The 16,135-nt window shown below is 39.5% G+C and overlaps 3 protein-coding genes across 4 annotated transcripts; 1 reads left to right on the top strand and 2 right to left on the bottom strand.

Moving 5' to 3' along the window:
* Positions 1-957: 957 nt before the first annotated feature.
* LOC129593932 (centrosomal protein CCDC61-like) lies at positions 958-2,801 on the bottom strand. The gene is made up of 3 exons (XM_055490447.1): positions 2,467-2,801; positions 2,039-2,346; positions 958-1,935 (listed from the first exon to the last, which is right to left on the bottom strand). The coding sequence occupies exons 1-3, from the start codon at positions 2,762-2,764 to the stop codon at positions 967-969; spliced, it is 1,575 nt and encodes a 524-aa protein (XP_055346422.1). The 5' UTR covers positions 2,765-2,801; the 3' UTR covers positions 958-966.
* Positions 2,802-3,377: 576 nt separating this feature from the next.
* On the bottom strand, positions 3,378-5,396 carry LOC129593937 (protein giant-lens-like). The gene is made up of 5 exons (XM_055490451.1): positions 5,040-5,396; positions 4,734-4,854; positions 4,357-4,475; positions 3,859-4,071; positions 3,378-3,730 (listed from the first exon to the last, which is right to left on the bottom strand). Exons 1-5 carry the CDS (start codon positions 5,235-5,237, stop codon positions 3,521-3,523), a joined length of 861 nt encoding a protein of 286 aa, XP_055346426.1. The 5' UTR covers positions 5,238-5,396; the 3' UTR covers positions 3,378-3,520.
* Positions 5,397-8,802: 3,406 nt separating this feature from the next.
* On the top strand, positions 8,803-16,085 carry LOC129593882 (uncharacterized). 2 transcript variants are annotated; one of them, XR_008691139.1, is made up of 12 exons: positions 8,803-9,210; positions 9,293-9,435; positions 10,146-10,322; positions 10,446-10,589; positions 11,210-11,357; positions 11,438-11,559; positions 11,643-11,789; positions 12,060-12,488; positions 12,681-12,843; positions 13,081-13,214; positions 13,505-13,694; positions 15,672-16,085. XR_008691139.1 is itself a non-coding variant. In XM_055490375.1 (11 exons), exons 1-11 carry the CDS (start codon positions 9,099-9,101, stop codon positions 13,637-13,639), a joined length of 1,854 nt encoding a protein of 617 aa, XP_055346350.1. In that variant the 5' UTR covers positions 8,803-9,098; the 3' UTR covers positions 13,640-13,918. The 2 variants fall into 2 exon arrangements, 1 of the variants encoding a protein (XP_055346350.1); XM_055490375.1 differs by lacking the exon at positions 15,672-16,085 and having other exon boundaries at positions 13,505-13,918.
* Positions 16,086-16,135: the final 50 nt, after the last annotated feature.

Raw genomic sequence — 16,135 nt, 5'->3', positions numbered from 1 at the left:
TAATGTGCTGTATATCAGCGGAACAAAGACAAGAAAGTGAGCTGGAAATGCAAGCATGGTTCGCTGCGGATCTGAAAATGATGACGGCAGAAGTTCCCTCTTTGGTTTTATTCTTTCATTGTTTTGTTATTAACCCCCCTACGGGTGGGCATTTTTTATTTTCCTGAATTATGAAGGCCTCATTAGTCAGTGAGCTATTCCTTACCGTTTTTGTTGTAATGAAATTGTGTAAGATTACTGAAAAAATGGAAAGAGACACTGGAAGAAAACGTTAATTGAAGAATAAGCGATGAAAAGAAGCAGCACGTTCCGTGAAAGTTAAGACGTTGACTCGCTGAGAATTTTCCCAAAAATTTCCGATTTATGAACGCGCAGATGCTGTCTAGATGGGATTGTGAGTGTAAATCGGGTTCATAGCTTCGCATACTGTAGACTGAACGCGCTCCAGTAAGTTTTTGCTTTCTACTGTAGTGTCTAGTTCTACCACTATCAGTCTACTGAGGTCTGATGTTAATAAAACAAGAATCTATTCAGTTTATTGTTTTGGAACACTGTAACGACAGCTTTGGGCTTTTAAAACGAATGTTTTTGTACGAAATCGATTAAAAAGGGCAGAGAATCTACACGGTGACTATTTGATATGCTGTTTGGTACGTCGTACGGTTAAATGTTGAAGCCTTCCAAAAGAACGTTAGATTCAGCTTTATATGAGCCGCTTTATGCTCTACTGTACAGATACTACAAATGCTTTATTTTCCGGATATTTTGATTTCTTATGTTAGTAATTCATAATAAACAGATTTTATTTTAAATAAACGTTGGAATGGAGGAGTAAGGGGGAAGGTCCGTCACGGTTTATTTTAATGGATTTTGATTTTAATGAGTAATCAGCAAATCACCATTCATTCGGGAACAACATGACAATAGATTCCAATCCCCGAAACGTACAAGCGCAGCATTTTACTTTTATGTGTAAGACGATCCACACTGGTTTTTCCTACGATATTTCTGCAGTAAAAACTTGGCACGTGCGGACACATCATCCATAATCATCATGGGCGGCCGTGCAGGCGAACGCTGTCCCGCCGTGACCTCATCGTCGGAATCCACGAATCGTGAAGCACCATACAGCGGCCGGGTGGGACTCGGAGTGACAGCACGATCTTTCTTCGCCACAAACAGCGGCGATGACTGGCGACTATAGTCCCCTTTCGCGGTCATTTCATGATTCGATTTTCTCGAAAATCTCGATTCTAGTTGGAACGGTGTTGGTGAAGAAGCAAGCGAGGGTGATGTGCTGCGCGGATCGGTCGTCCCGTTATATTGCGGCGCGAATTTTCCCCTACAGCCGTAGGCACGGTTATCCACGGACCGTTGTCGTGTTTGCTGGTCAAGCGACGCCGAACGGTTATGTTTGATGATGTGCAGTTCGAAGCGTGGTTTGGATTGGTCAACACCGCCCGGTGAGTAACTGCGGCTACGGAACGGTTCGCTTACGTCAGCGCGGCAGGTCTTTCCGCCAGCACCGGCTGAATGCGTACGATCCAATGTGGAAGCGCGCCGATTGGTCGACGGATTTGGACGGTGGGTGGGGAGATCTGTTTGCTTGCGCAGGTAACAGTGCGGAGAATGCTCACGGACAGCGGCCGGTGAATTTACGATTCCGGGTCTGAAACGACGAGAATAGAGGGCAATCTCGGTTTGGGCGCGCCGCAGTTGGGCCTTCAGACTGCTTACTTCCCGCCGCGTCAGCGTGAGATCGTGAGTGAGCAGTTTATTCTCCAGCTCGAGGTGCTGCAGCCGCTTGTCGCAGTGGGATTTCAAGGCAATCATTTGCTTTCCGACCTTTCGCTTCAGCCGTTCGGCATCTTCGATCAACGACAGTTCACGAGCTTCGGACTGTCTCAGGCTGGTTTTTGTACGACTCAACTCATCCTACATTTTGAAAAACCATAAATCTTTTTATTAAAAAATCACAATTAATATTAAATATACAAAATGACACAAGTCATGACATTTTTAAAAATTCGTTTTCTACCCTTAATTTGTCTTTATCTTTAGAAAGGTGGTCCAAGCGTGCTTCTAGCTGCAGAACGGCAAATCTGTGTAAATTGTTCTGCTTTTCTGGATGAATCTGGGCATTCTGCCGTTCAGGGAATTTGTCGGCAGATTCATGCGATTTTTTAAGCGACTGACTGAAACTTTGCTCGGTGTCGTTGTTGTCCAAAGGGAGAACGTATGTACAAGCTTCAAATTCCGATCTGTACAATAATTTTAGAAAAACCCGGTCAGCGGTGGTTTTGCTGGATTCACTGGATTCTCTCGATGGCATCGATGGGTTACGCTCTGAAAAGGGACATTAACCACAAACTGCATCCGCTGAGAAGCTTCCTTAAATAATCGTAAAATATCAAAAACATTTTTGGGAAAAATTTAAGTTACCGGTAAGAATTGGCTTGAACTAACCCAGTTCTTCACGACTTTTCTCCCGATTTTTGAGACGTCTTGCTATATCCAACGAAACATTGTCAGACGTCTGAAACAGCGCTGCTCGCAGCATTGCTATGAAGGACGAAAACTTTTTCAGTACTCCAGCTGTTTCTGTTAAAGATTCTATTTGTGCACAGTCAAAGCGGGATTGCCAACAAATTCGGCATGCCTTGTTTAACACTTCCACGATTAGGTAGCAGTTGAGTTCAAAAGTTAGAATGACCAGATAATCTGTTGTCCTTATTTTAATCATATTTTCCACTCGCTCAGGCATTTTTCGTACCGAACCATAATAACTTCAATTAAGTAAATTTGTGGCAGGTATCAAGCAGTTTTAACGAAGTCAGCATGCATCCATGCACTGAATGCGATCTTACAGCACTGTCACCGGCAATGCAGGATGTACAATATGCATGTAATTGTGTATTGTATGTCATCGGAGGAAATGCGCCATCATAGTGTCGTAAAGTCTACTCAAGTCTGGATTCGATTATGCCGCTTCCCGAACGCATCAAGAATGGCATCTGGAATGTCGCGGTCTGATTAAGTAAGTACTTAAAGTAAGTACTGTCGTACTAAACGTAAAATAATAACAAATTACTGTAAGTAAGTACTGACGTACTAGGTTTTACTCATAACGTGTCTTTTACTGCATGTGCAATTATTATACGGTAATTACATTATAGTACTTAGATTCGTGACATTGTGCTTGTTGTACTACTATGGTATATATAAGTTGTAGGGTTGTAGCGTCAATAGGTTTATTTTAATTTGACCACACCGAAATACAGACATTCATATTAATTAGTACAAACAAAATTAGTACAAAAACATGACCTTTGTTACAATTACTGTGAACACGTCTGTTTCGGTATTTGCGCTCCTGACGTCGTTAAATGCCTACACTACAGGAATAAATCAGTAATAAAAGCCAGTATTTACAGTCAGTATCATTACAAATTTTGCTTACAAAACTAACAGACTTTATAAACTCTAAACTTTGAGCAGCGTATGTCGAACTGCGGTTAGTTCATTTTGACCCTTTCGAAAATGAACAATATGCAGCGTACGTAGTGGCGTTGGACCGAATATCGGCATCGAATACGCTGATGTCACCATCGGCCAAATTTTCTGGACATGAAGTACCGGAAGGACAAGCGCAAACGTTCTGTCGATGGATGTTTTTCGCACTGCTGCTGACGAATAGTGCGCAAGGTTCTTTGGCGGTACACTCAATGTGCTAAAACAAAATTATTGGCAATCTTTGGCTTGATATCCATGGTCTATGGCTCTATGCTGATTCGTGGCATAATTGCTGTATGTTAGCTGCTCTGGAACTTGTATAATTAAAGGTCACTGGTGTCTTACCGATGGAGGGCTGCACGCATAGTGGTAAATAATTTTACTGTGTGGGGAATTGTGCTTTTGCATCCACTTTGCCAAATAGGTGCTGCTTCCGTTTGGACAAATGCAACGCATAGTCTGCTGAATATGTTTGCGGGAAGGATATGATGTAATAACGAATGTTGTGTCACGAAAATACCGGCACTGCGGGAGTGTTCTTACTAACGGTCGGCACATCTAGAGTACACACAGAAGCGGTTAAAATTATAAAATTAACCGAATTAATGTAACATTAAGTGTCATTCCCATCTTCTACAGTTTCTATTCGTTTGTTTATTTTTTAATATGAACGGCGATTTTTTAGTGTTGTACTTTGCCTGTATTAAATTGAAAATCTACTCGCAGCATAATCAGTAAAATGCAAATTCATCCCCGTACAATAATATGTTTCGATTACCGTAAAGATCGAGTACACATGGAATAATAAAATTGGTTAATATTTTTAGAAAAACCATTTCTTACCGTGTAATATTGTCCATCGCTTGAAAACGTGAAGCCATCGGAAATGTTCGTACTAATTGGGCAGGGATCAATCGCGGTATTTTCGCGAAAATTGCCGCTGCCACCGTCACCTTTTTTGTCTATACAACGAAAATTGCAAAAAAATATCAAGTAATTGAATATTGGCTGTACCGAACTTATAAGATACTAAATCGTGCAGAAAAATATTCATATTATAAGACATATAAGATAATAAGAATATAAACATGCTACCGACTGGCAAATTTAAATTATCGTTTTCCTTCCGTGCCGCAACTTTTGATCGCTATAGTAAACTTAATTTTAAAACTTAAAACAATAATAAAAGGCAAAACGAAAATACTGCGAGTGGTACTTACCTGATAATGAATGCGACGTCAAAGGGCATTTGCAGATTCTGTGCACTTCCGTTTGACCAGTGAAATTATTGATTCTGTTACAGACAGATGTCGAACTGCATACCGGCAGTGTATGAAAACTCTATAAGATTTGAAAAGGCAAATAAGTTAGGGAACAACCTGTCTGTATTAATTATGTATACGATATAGATATACGATATATGGATATGTAATGATGAATGATGATACACATTAACGTTAGCTTAATTAATGATGGTGATATACGAGTACAAATTAGTGTTTTCATAAAACTCTTATTTTACTTACGGTATCGCTGTTAAATAAATGTGTGCGAGAAGAAGAATACTGCATACTGGACTGGATGTGCGTATACTCGCTCCCAAGATTCAACAGTCTGCGGGCCACTAAAGGCGTAGACGATCCGGGATGAATTATAAGTAGGTGGACACAGGGTGTTATTAGAATGAAAACCCATTTTAGATCGTAAAAAGGAAATTTAAGCATTATATATACTGGAATAATTCAATAATAAGACAAACAGGAAAATCCAATAGCTCACAGTCCTAGATATCTGTCGCAGTGTACAGATACATAAACAATCGGTATAACCGTGTGAATAAGCGCCAGATTCGCAGAAAACAGTGCGTCTTATGATCACGCTGCCATGCGGTACACGAAGACAAGTCCTTTACTTCTGGCATGTGAGAGGTGGAACTTGCCTGTGCGAATGCAGGAGCCATAATAATTATTATCATAGTGGATGCCGCGCTAAAACCATAACGGAAGCGCGAAGAAGTGATTGGCCAATGGCCACAGCGTTCGTCATAAACGTAATGCTGCCTTGTCAATTTGCGACAGGTATGCACCGTCATTTCATATTTACAAAGGACGTACCAAAAGTAAGTTTCCCTATTTTGCCTTCCTGCCATCTGAAGTAATACACAACTGATACATTTTTTGTTACATAAGCAATTATGTAAACTACTCAGGAAAATCAGAATTAAATGGTTTGATGAGAAACGGGAGAAAGGAGAAATAGAATGGCTTTTACCACTTTTTCACATTTTCCACGGACTTTTTAGAAACCCATTCATTCTTGTATCACTTCCGCCCCAGCCCAGGTTTTGGCCGAAAATAAAAGTGTTAAGTGCAAATAGTGTGCTTAATATTTCTGTAGTAGATCTTTTTGGGAAGTTCAGGGTCTTGAGTAAACATTTTCTTCCTCACGACACCCAATTTTGTCTTGTTCAGCCTTCTCGGATCTACGAATTCAAGATTCTTTGCATCAATAAAAAGAAAATTTTATGCGCAGTTATGCGCATCTAAGATACCAATGGACTTTAAGTTACAGCGAGGACAATATTTTTTTTCGTGAAATTTTGATTTTTTCACCGTCTAGAAGTAAGACAGCTCTTTGTTTTTTGCACTTGGTCATCGATAGTTTCTATTTTCCCAGAAAACAGTATGAGTAAATTTTTTTGTTTATTAATTGAGATCAGAAGAGAGAAGAATACTTTACTTGTAAAGGCTTTGATTGTTACAAAAAGTTTACAGGATGTTTGAGAAAAATTGCAAAATTTGTCCTGGTAAAATCCGTGGCAAAGTGCGAAAAAGTGGTCGATGGATATTTTGGCAGTTCTTCTCCATTTGATTGTTCTTAGACAAAGTCATATTTTACTTCTTTTCCTTAATGAACGGCATTTATATCTGCATGGATAACAAAAGCTAAAGGCATTTGCGCTGGAAGAGGCAAAATAGGGAAACTTACTTTTGGTACGTCCTTTGTAGATATTATGATTTTACGACAACTTTCGTGGTGAATTCCGAGCGGTACATTTTTTAAAAGTACTGTTAATCTAATCTAAATTTAATTACTGTAGATCGACATCCACGTTCGTGGTGAGTTCCGTGCGGTACATTTTTTAAAAGTACTGTTAATCTAATCTAAATTTGATTACTGTAGATCGACATCCACGTTCGTGGTGAGTTCCGTGCGGTACATTTTTTAAAAGTACTGTTAATCTAATCTAAATTTGATTACTGTAGATCGACATCCACGTTCGTGGTGAGTTCCGTGCGGTACATTTTTTAAAAGTACTGTTAATCTAATCTAAATTTAATTACTGTAGATCGACATCCAGATGCCGATGTTGCGATGTACCAGTTTATAACCGTTTATAACTGTACCGGTTTTCCATGGGTCACTGCGTTAAAGTAAAGCACTTGCTCTGTAAAGCCTGAAATAGTGTAACTCTCAACACCGGCACAATTAGTTAAAATTAATGTTGACGCCACTCAATTCACATGCACTGTTTTAACAATCTTACATTACAGTTTGCTTTTTTAAATGTAGTATCAATTTTCAAAGCTGCTTTAGGTTACTACCCGAACTAGGGACCTCAACTGATAGCCCATAGCTGTAAAAAATGTTCTTCACCAAGTAAATGCTAAAAATTTATAATTATGTGACTCGGAACTAAAGTTCGCACTAGTGTTGGATACGCCTGTTGTTTTCTTTTTTGAAATAATCTCAAGTTGTTGAGTGCCCGAAGTAAAGAAAAGTGTTGTGCTTATTTCTCCGCGTTAGCTAGGCGTCATCGCCCTAAAATGGCACTAATCGCTACTCGACTTTAAAAAATTCCAAATGCAGATGCTGATACTCGGCTGAAGCGTGATTTTATTGTCACAAGGACTTGTACTGTTACTTATTTATTAGTCCTGTTGCAATCTGCACTGACTGCCTTTAATTTTGGAATGAATGAGATTTTTGATGATTGTACTCATGTCAATGTGCATTCTTCCTTGATTATATTCTTTCAAAATGATTATATGGACTGCAGCCCTATAATAAGGAACCGAACAAACGATGGTCAATTTGTGGCTGCGTATAGTTTCTTCGAATCGTTGGTATGTGTAAGTATATTTTAGGTTGTTGTCCCGTAATTCTTCGTCAGTAAACGGCGCCGACGGATCAAGATAAAATGAGCTTACCCATAAGACCCCTGGACAGGTAGGTATCAAAGGGAAGTGTCAGGAATACGGTAATCACTCATTTTGTTCATTCATTCAAAGTGACGGCTGGGAGTTCATTGGGTAAATTATACGTGTTTCATTCATTCGAAGGAATGAGCAATTACGGTACATACTTATACTGACCGCTAAGTGACCAACGTTTCCTTGACGATCGGCTTATCACTGCATTCTACAAATCTGACACAGACCAAAACATATTGGTTAGAAGTATGAACTATCCATTTTTCGCTACGCTTTACATATTTGTTGTTAACGGTTTATAATCTTAAAAATTAAAGACTTTTAAATAAGTATTTTAGCTGTTTCTGTTTATTGCACAAAAATTAGTTAAGCGTCGTGAAGTAAAAAGTTGAGCGGTACCTTAGCTGTGCTAACCATAAGGTACCGCTCGACAATTAACGGTCCGGTGGTACTCGTACAAACCGCCGTATTTACCCGTTTATTAACGCAGCCTTCAAAACCATATTACAAACATTTGAACCCAGAATGTTGCCATAATAAAGCGCAATCGGGAAAATGTACAAACATCTGTTTTGCAGTTAGATACGACATCTGTATTACTCGTACATTACTTATCAGGATTGTATATTACAAAAAATCCATTGCAAAACCATTGCTGCATTATGCTTCTCAAACTGGAATAGATAGTATTCGCGTTACTCGCTAAGCAATTCGTTTTTGTCATAAGCTGATTAGTACAACTGCTAGTTTGTAACAATAATTTGCCCCATGCAGGTAATTTACAGTTTTGACACACGGTCAGTTTTGATGCTTATAGTTTTTACTGAAAGCACATGTATTAGGTCTGCTGATCAAGTGCTAAACTTGCAAAAGCCAACCTAAAATACTTGTACCGTACTGTGTTTTAACATGTAGTAAATGTACAGTACTTTCAGTTTCACTTTGCGAAAAAGGATCACAAATCGGTTTGCAGTGCAGTTTCCCGGCAACCAAAAAAGCAATCAACAACAGTTTAGTCATATTGACCTCTTGCAGGCAAAATTAATCACTAGATAAGTACAAGTACTACCTATGTAGGTATGTATACAGTATTGTAACTTAATTAAGTAAGCAGTATTTTCTATTGACATGAAACGCTATTAATAGAAACAGACGTTTGCTACACTTAACTCATGCGGTGTTACTAAAAAACTTTTGACGTAATTCCGTACTGTGCCTTATATTTTCTCCACGAAATGCAAAACATGAAATCTTGATCTCAGTTTTTATGGTTGCTAATTACAAATCGCGACTGTAATGTATTATTTTTACTAGTTCCCTATCTGTCGTATTACGAAATACGAAATATATCAGGCAAAAAATACAAAGTAAATGGCGCACTGCGGTTTGGAGGATGATTCACCTCGTTTGTGGAGTTTTCAGCAAAATGTTTTGCGTTATGGACCGGATGTTGGAACATACGATCCCCATTCCAATGCAACAGGTGGATTAATTAGGGAATCTTTTCTATTTCTACTTACCGCTTACGTGTCAATATAACAAATGCGGAATTCGTATATCTTCAGTCAATGAACCCCTTGGAATTCATCCCCCATTCGGAAGCTTTCAAGAACGAAGCACATTGGCCTATATGTTCGAAAAAGGCGGACGAGAAACCCCAGCAAAATTGTATGACACCAGCCATAAGAAAACGAAAAATTCACCCCAGGTAGGCAGCGATTAAAATATTTGAAGTGATTGATGTACCTATACTTCACAGTTGTAATTCCCGGTTTTAGATAATATATTAAAGATTTTTACGAGAAACAGCTTCACACGAATCCGTAATAGACAATAGACTTGCATTTATGTAATAACTTCATGGCTTACCGCTTACGTAGTCTGTCGTTATTAAATGCAATCCACTTCTCTTTCAGTTAATAGAAAAAATTCTGTCGCCGTTCACAATTATCTACAGAAATTATTCTGAATAAATAATTTTGCATTTAAATTTAATATAAAAAAGAGTAGCCCTCATTCGGACAGTATAAAAAATTGCTATAAAAATGAGTAAATGCGATCAAATAATGTAATTTTGTCTGCATAGAAGTACGCGTATAAGTCATATTCACGTGGGCACAATTTAAAGTGCATCGATTTTACATGTGAGCTACCGTACTACACTACATAAAACATATCGTACCCATAGTCACTGCTGCTTTTCCACGCAGTAGACCAAAACAATTGGTGAAAGTTTTCTCAGGTTTTTATCCTGTCATCCGGTGAGCAAGTACGACATTATTACGGAATAAAAACCGAAAAAAATCGATTTATCGATTTATTTCGAAAAAATGAAGATTTGTCCGCTTTCGCATCCATCAATATACAGACGCACTTAACTATTCTGCTAAACCGGTTGTGTGCAATATGTTTTTCCAGATATCCAGCGATTTCAAAAGCATCGTTCCTCGCTTCCAACCACTGAAACCAACAGGTGTGGCGCCATGTGATCACAACAAACATGTCATCTGGTTTCCGACACACATTCCTCGACCCACACCGCAGTCCCATCATAAGGTCATGGCCCTGTTGCTGACCTACCTCAACCAAGGCAACGTGGGTAATCTACTCCAATAAAACGAACCTCAGATTAATGATAAAAGTTAACCTGGGATATGGACGGCATGCCTTAAACTTTTGGCAAAGTACGCCATGCACAAAACGAAGCGCTTTGTTTAGTTGGCTCGAAAGGGATTTTACGATGGACCAAACGTATCCCCACGTGGTCGTGCTCACGGCTACACAGTAGACGCCAGTGGGAATGTTTTCGAGAAAGGAGCCGATAACATACTAATCTGCCAACGCGACGACGCCTGCTCACAGGTGAGTTAATTACAGCGGCATTTAATGAGTACCTTATATACCATTGCACCACGATATATATTACGCTAAGAAGAGTTTTACATAAACGTGTTCGGTTGAAAAAACCGTGATCCCGGTTCCTTTACCTTTGTACTCTTACATTTACTCGAACGTGTTTTAGTTTGTCATAAAAATTGCATAACTGGGCAAAAGTAGGTATTTTCTTTTCAGCTTAAAATTCGTGCTGGTGTACATGAAAATAGTATACAGAAATGCTTAAGTACACAAAATTGAAGTCATGAATTTATAAATTTTAGTTAAGCCAAGGAGTATTGCCCATATACATTCCGCCTCGGCACGCATGCCGATACATAAATCGTAATATGTATTTTCGAGTTTTTTGGAAATGTTTACGGGCTACCTGTTTTGAGAAGAAAGTCCATTTAAATTCGTGCACGTTACTTGTAAAAGTGAAAACTGTTTTTAACTAATTTTGGCATAGAAAATATATTCAAGCGATCATAACGTATTATGCAACTCCGTATATACATATTGGACTAGATCGCAGAGTAATCATTACAGCAGTTTCATTTTGCATGACTATATGCATATGGCCGTTTATTACCTACAGATATTTGCAGGCAGCCGAGCCATTTCACCATCGATTTTACGGCGGAGGATTTTCTCGAGCGACACGAGGATCGGTTTTTCCACTCAGTATCACTCCTGGGCCGGGAGCGTACGAATCGCCTGGAACCATGAAGAAAATTAATTCTGGTGGAACTCGCTGTGTGTTTATAATGCTGATGATTAAATATATCGTTACGTATGTAACTGACTTATCATTTCGGTTCTGGTTTTTTGTCTAGCGGCTCCCGTTCATCCTGTCTTAAGATTTGAACAAGAAATGGCATTAGACCAGCCGAATCGCGGTAACGATGCGTTTTTTCCTGGCACCCGGACCAGCCAAACATTTTGTAGTCAAACAGAGGTACATTTTACAATAGCACATGCATATAATTACGGATGGCTGGCTTATATTTTATTGAAAAATACGCTTGGTTTTGTTAGTAGAAACAGAAATCATTGTTGGATCGAGATTTAGTGCTGGAAAAGCGTATAAACCGAATTATCGTCAACCATGGAAAAATGATCGATCAGTATATGCAGGCAATGAATGCTGCACAAAGACGATCCATTGGGTTCAGTTCGACAACAAAGGTTAAAACGCTTGACATTATCCATTAAACAATAAAACAAATAACCGCGTAATTTTATGATATGGCTTATGAAATTTATTTGTGGTTATTATGTTACTGCCTCTACTTAATCGCGTACAAACAGAAATACCTAATAGTGGCTAAAAATAGTTAAATGGCAAGCAACATATATATAAAAATTAATGTAGAACGAGAAACGATGAATTATTTTCAGCATATGCATGTAGTCGTGATGTAGACAATTGAATTCTACTTATAAACATTTCGGCAGCGCGTTTTGGATGTCGGTTTGATCGACATGGACATTCCGGCTTCCAGTGCCTACGTTGATCCCCGTTCGGCTATAAAAACAGGCTCCTATCCCGTGAAGCGTCCCGCTAACAAAGGCTTTCTTGCCACAACACCGCGGTTTAAAACCTCCGCACCGAACAATATGAGTCTGTTCAGTCCGACGGAGTTTCTCAATGTCCGCCAGCAAATTCACAATGCACAGACACATATTCGAGCGGCATTCGGTAGTGGCGTCCCGCGGGCGGGAACCAACGCCGCACAGATATCCCCGACACCGGCGCCCAACACTTACTCCATACCGGCTACGATTGCCGTGGTGGTGCGCGGCAGTCAGGTGAAAAAGGATCGCAATGGGATATTTCCCTGGCAGGGTTGGAGGGAGAAGGAAGGCGCCCACAAACGCTACCTGGTGGGCTAATGTAGTATAGGTATTGCCGTAAATTTATTTTGCATCTTTAGTAAAACGATGTATATACAGTATATTACTATATGCTTATTGTTGCTTGAGAGTTTTGCAAAACTTGTTGAAGTAGGTTTTTGTTGGATTATTGCACAGATGCTTTTATGTTTTTTGTGAAATTAAATTATACCTAATTTGCAGGATCGAATACCCGCTCCGGGATGGTACGACGTCGCCCGAGCGGATCGCCTTACGCGCTGCCGGAGATCGTTCCATCGTCCGTATCTGGCCAGAGTTCCACCGGCTTTCAATACGACCGATCCTCGCAAGCCGGTGGCGTTGAATGCTGCACGCGATACACCAGGTTTGTAAGGTTTACTCGTAACACGGTCACTAACAAAGTACCAGAAACAACAACAAAGTAACGGCAAATGATCATCTTCAAACACATGTTGTAATTTTATACGAAAATAATATTTCAAAATGTTTACAATTGAATTATCTTGATGCCGAAGATCTGACGGTGAAGGTCGATTCATGCACACTAGTACGGAATTTTGCAAGCTCAAATTGTACGGTATTACTCGTATTTGTGCTTTAGGAGCCAACCGCTATAGCTGCAAAAAATGGGCAGTTATCAAAAAGGTCACTCAACATGGGCCGACTGTTCCTAAGGCCAAGATGCGTTCCTTGTTCAGTCCGAAGGCCAAGGGACCAGGGCCCGCCGACTATAAGGTATGTATGCAGTTCATACACGCGCCTTTAGATCATACACAATTTCCAAACAAATTTATTGGTATCAATTTTGACACGACAATAATAAACCGATAGTCATTTAAATATATAGTCACATAGACCATGTTGATAAGTGATTTTAAACATTTGAAAAACATCCTTATTTTTGGAAGGTGTGTACGAAACATGTGTTTGTTGTGCACAGCTTCCGGAAATAAGAATGTTTAAATACATATAATTGATCACGATTCACGATGCATTTTATAACGTACTGCAAATATTACACCCAGGTTGCAACAATTTTATCCAGCTCAGTAGCCAGGTCAACTTTCAACGTTCGCTATACCGATCCTTACCGACGGCCATGGACGCAAATTCATCCACCAGTGTACAACAATTATTCATATTCAGATGATGATAGTTAGCCCATTGTCAGGTCTTCCGGCTGATTACATAGCGTATGCAAAGCTGCAAGCCACGGTGAGGCCAGTTCATTGTGTGTTATGTAATTATGTAAAAGTGCATTATGTGGCGTTACAAGCTGTTGTGTTGATAAACTGTCACCAAAAAATGTTTTGTCTGCTGGATTAGAACGGCGGTCGGCGGCTGGCCATGAATTAATTTTCGTCTTAAAGGTTTTTAACACTTACATAAATAACCTGACTGGGTTTACTAAAAAAGCATGAAACAGAAACTTGCGACAACAAAACTGGTTCAATTCGATTGTCTTCTAATTAAATTAAACAGTAACATGGTTTCTACATGCCGAAGTTAACAGAGTTTTTCAAAGTGTTTTTCAAGAACCGAAGGTCAGTCTGGTTTAATACACTGACATGGTACAAGAGATAAATTCTTCGATCGGCTTGACCAAACGGGTACAGGACTTCCATCCAAGCATCAGCGGCATCGCACTTCCGGTGCACTTCCGTTCTTGGATGTACCGTATGTTCGGTGAAGCTGACATTGTTGCAGCGAGCTAACATACAGTATATCAATTCGACGGGGTATTTACTAAAAATTGTCCTGCTGTTCACTGCTGCTGTTGGGCTCTGAAGCAGTGGACATTGTGAATCCGGACCCTCCCGCCCGGCCTTTGCATGTTTGTAGAACTTTGTAAAAGAATAACACCAAAACCAGGCGACGCATAAGAGCGACACAATACTTGTGCCAGCAAATCATCGCGGAAACATGGTTTCTACCCTAAGAAAAATATTTTCGGTAGAATAGCTATCTACAGCAGATCAAATCTCATTGCTACAGGTCTCGTTACAACCAAAACAAGTCATAACAATTAAAAAGTAGGTTTTCATATTTTCGTTCATATTAGAGTAGGTTTTCATATACTAAACTATTGTACGTAGAAAGTTAGCAGCAATAATTTAGAATTATTGGGTTTTTTTGTGTGTGCTGACGAAATTTTTAAATGCGATACTTTAGAGGTAAACTGCAAGATTTATGTATTTTAGCTAGTGTTGTTAATCTGACAATGAAATATGAAAGACCTGTCGCGTCAATGCACACATGGCCAACAAGGTCCAGAATACATCTGTCCAAACCGCCGCCGATCGAAGCGTGAATTATATATAAGCAAGGATATCGTATGTTTTTGATGCACCGCAATTGTTATAATTGGCAAAATAAATGCTCCCGCATTAGATGACAGCAAGCATAAATATCCCTCATTAGTGCATTATCTCAACTACCGGGCTGTGATAAAAATTATAGTTTGACCTCAGTGCGTGACTAACTATGGGCAGATGTTTATTCTTTCTGTTGTTAGTTGCAGTTGACTCCGCGAGGATCTGCACTTTGTATAATATAATTATTATATGCAAAATGTTAAAGAGTACAGTATGCAAAACTCGACATACGTACATCTACAGCAGAGGCACGATCGACCGCGTAGTACTCTGTACACTAATTATTCGCAAAGAGTGCATTCATCGTTGAATAATTACTTATTTTAAATATAGAACACCCTTAATTTAGTATGTGAAGAAAATCAACATAAAATTAAAGAAGCGTATTTGAGCTAGATATGCTAGTATTCTCACAAAAATTCATTTATACGTGCAGCTCTATTCAAGAAGAACGCCTAACTAGACGCAGAAAGCAAAAACTTGAGCGTTAATGATATTTTTAGGTTTGTCTGCGTAACTTGGATTTACAGCTACTGTTTTGTTCCTGCTCGCACAGCCAGAAGCTGGCACAATTCGTACTGCTGAATCGCTGATGATGCGCGAGAATAAGAATTTGTAATTATAGAATGATTGTCACACTGGACAGTGGCCGTGCATGCACAAGTGATCCAGAACTCATAGAGCACAGTAAATTTCCACTGACCATTTACGCTCTAAAATCGAAGGAAGTCAAATTAAATCAGCTTTAATGCATGGCTGCGGGAAGATAACACGTTGAGAAGTTTATACAAAGTATATACATACACCGTCATTACAGATTCTGCTGGTCGGTTGGACTTTAATCGCGGTGCTCTGTCTTTCTTCACAATCCGCACACGGACTATGTTGGTTTCAGATTTCTCAGATCCGATTTGGATCAAGAATAATTTTATTAATCAGATTTCTGCATGTATACAGTGTTGCACTGGCAGTGCTTCCACACATAATTGCCAGAATTCTATATCTGCCCTCATCGACAGCCAGGGACACATGAGATCGGGTATCCGGTGGAGAAGTGATAATGATACCGCATGCTGTGAGATCTGGTTTGGAGCACGTATTAGATACCGGTCGCGAGGCATCTCTGGACTCTGTCCGGGGTAGCAGTACGGAAGCTGCGTGACATTAATTTCATGCCGGCATTTTGTACACTATTGGCATTATATAGATATTATTCTATATTTCGGAAGCGCGAGCATATGGCGAAACTGGGCTGGTCTTATATAATAACCTCTCTTTATA

The sequence above is a fragment of the Paramacrobiotus metropolitanus genome, unplaced genomic scaffold (assembly GCF_019649055.1).
Source record: "Paramacrobiotus metropolitanus isolate TYO unplaced genomic scaffold, Prichtersi_v1.0 Parri_scaffold0000064, whole genome shotgun sequence".
NCBI lineage: Eukaryota > Metazoa > Tardigrada > Eutardigrada > Parachela > Macrobiotidae > Paramacrobiotus > Paramacrobiotus metropolitanus.
Note: the sequence above shows the minus strand (reverse complement) of the source record. Positions and strands in the feature narration are given on the sequence as shown.

Coding starts and splice junctions, on each gene's coding strand:
- LOC129593932 (XM_055490447.1), bottom strand. CDS start 2,764: ATGCCTGAGCGAGTGGAAAATATGATTAAAATAAGGACAACAGATTAT. Junction 2,347..2,466: donor GAAAAGTCGTGAAGAACTGG/GTTAGTTCAAGC, acceptor GTCCCTTTTCAG/AGCGTAACCCATCGATGCCA. Junction 1,936..2,038: donor AAGATAAAGACAAATTAAGG/GTAGAAAACGAA, acceptor TTCAAAATGTAG/GATGAGTTGAGTCGTACAAA.
- LOC129593937 (XM_055490451.1), bottom strand. CDS start 5,237: ATGCTTAAATTTCCTTTTTACGATCTAAAATGGGTTTTCATTCTAATA. Junction 4,855..5,039: donor ATTTATTTAACAGCGATACC/GTAAGTAAAATA, acceptor CAAATCTTATAG/AGTTTTCATACACTGCCGGT. Junction 3,731..3,858: donor ATGCGTGCAGCCCTCCATCG/GTAAGACACCAG, acceptor ATTTTGTTTTAG/CACATTGAGTGTACCGCCAA.
- LOC129593882 (XM_055490375.1), top strand. CDS start 9,099: ATGGCGCACTGCGGTTTGGAGGATGATTCACCTCGTTTGTGGAGTTTT. Junction 9,436..10,145: donor AAACGAAAAATTCACCCCAG/GTAGGCAGCGAT, acceptor ATGTTTTTCCAG/ATATCCAGCGATTTCAAAAG. Junction 13,215..13,504: donor CAGGGCCCGCCGACTATAAG/GTATGTATGCAG, acceptor TATTACACCCAG/GTTGCAACAATTTTATCCAG.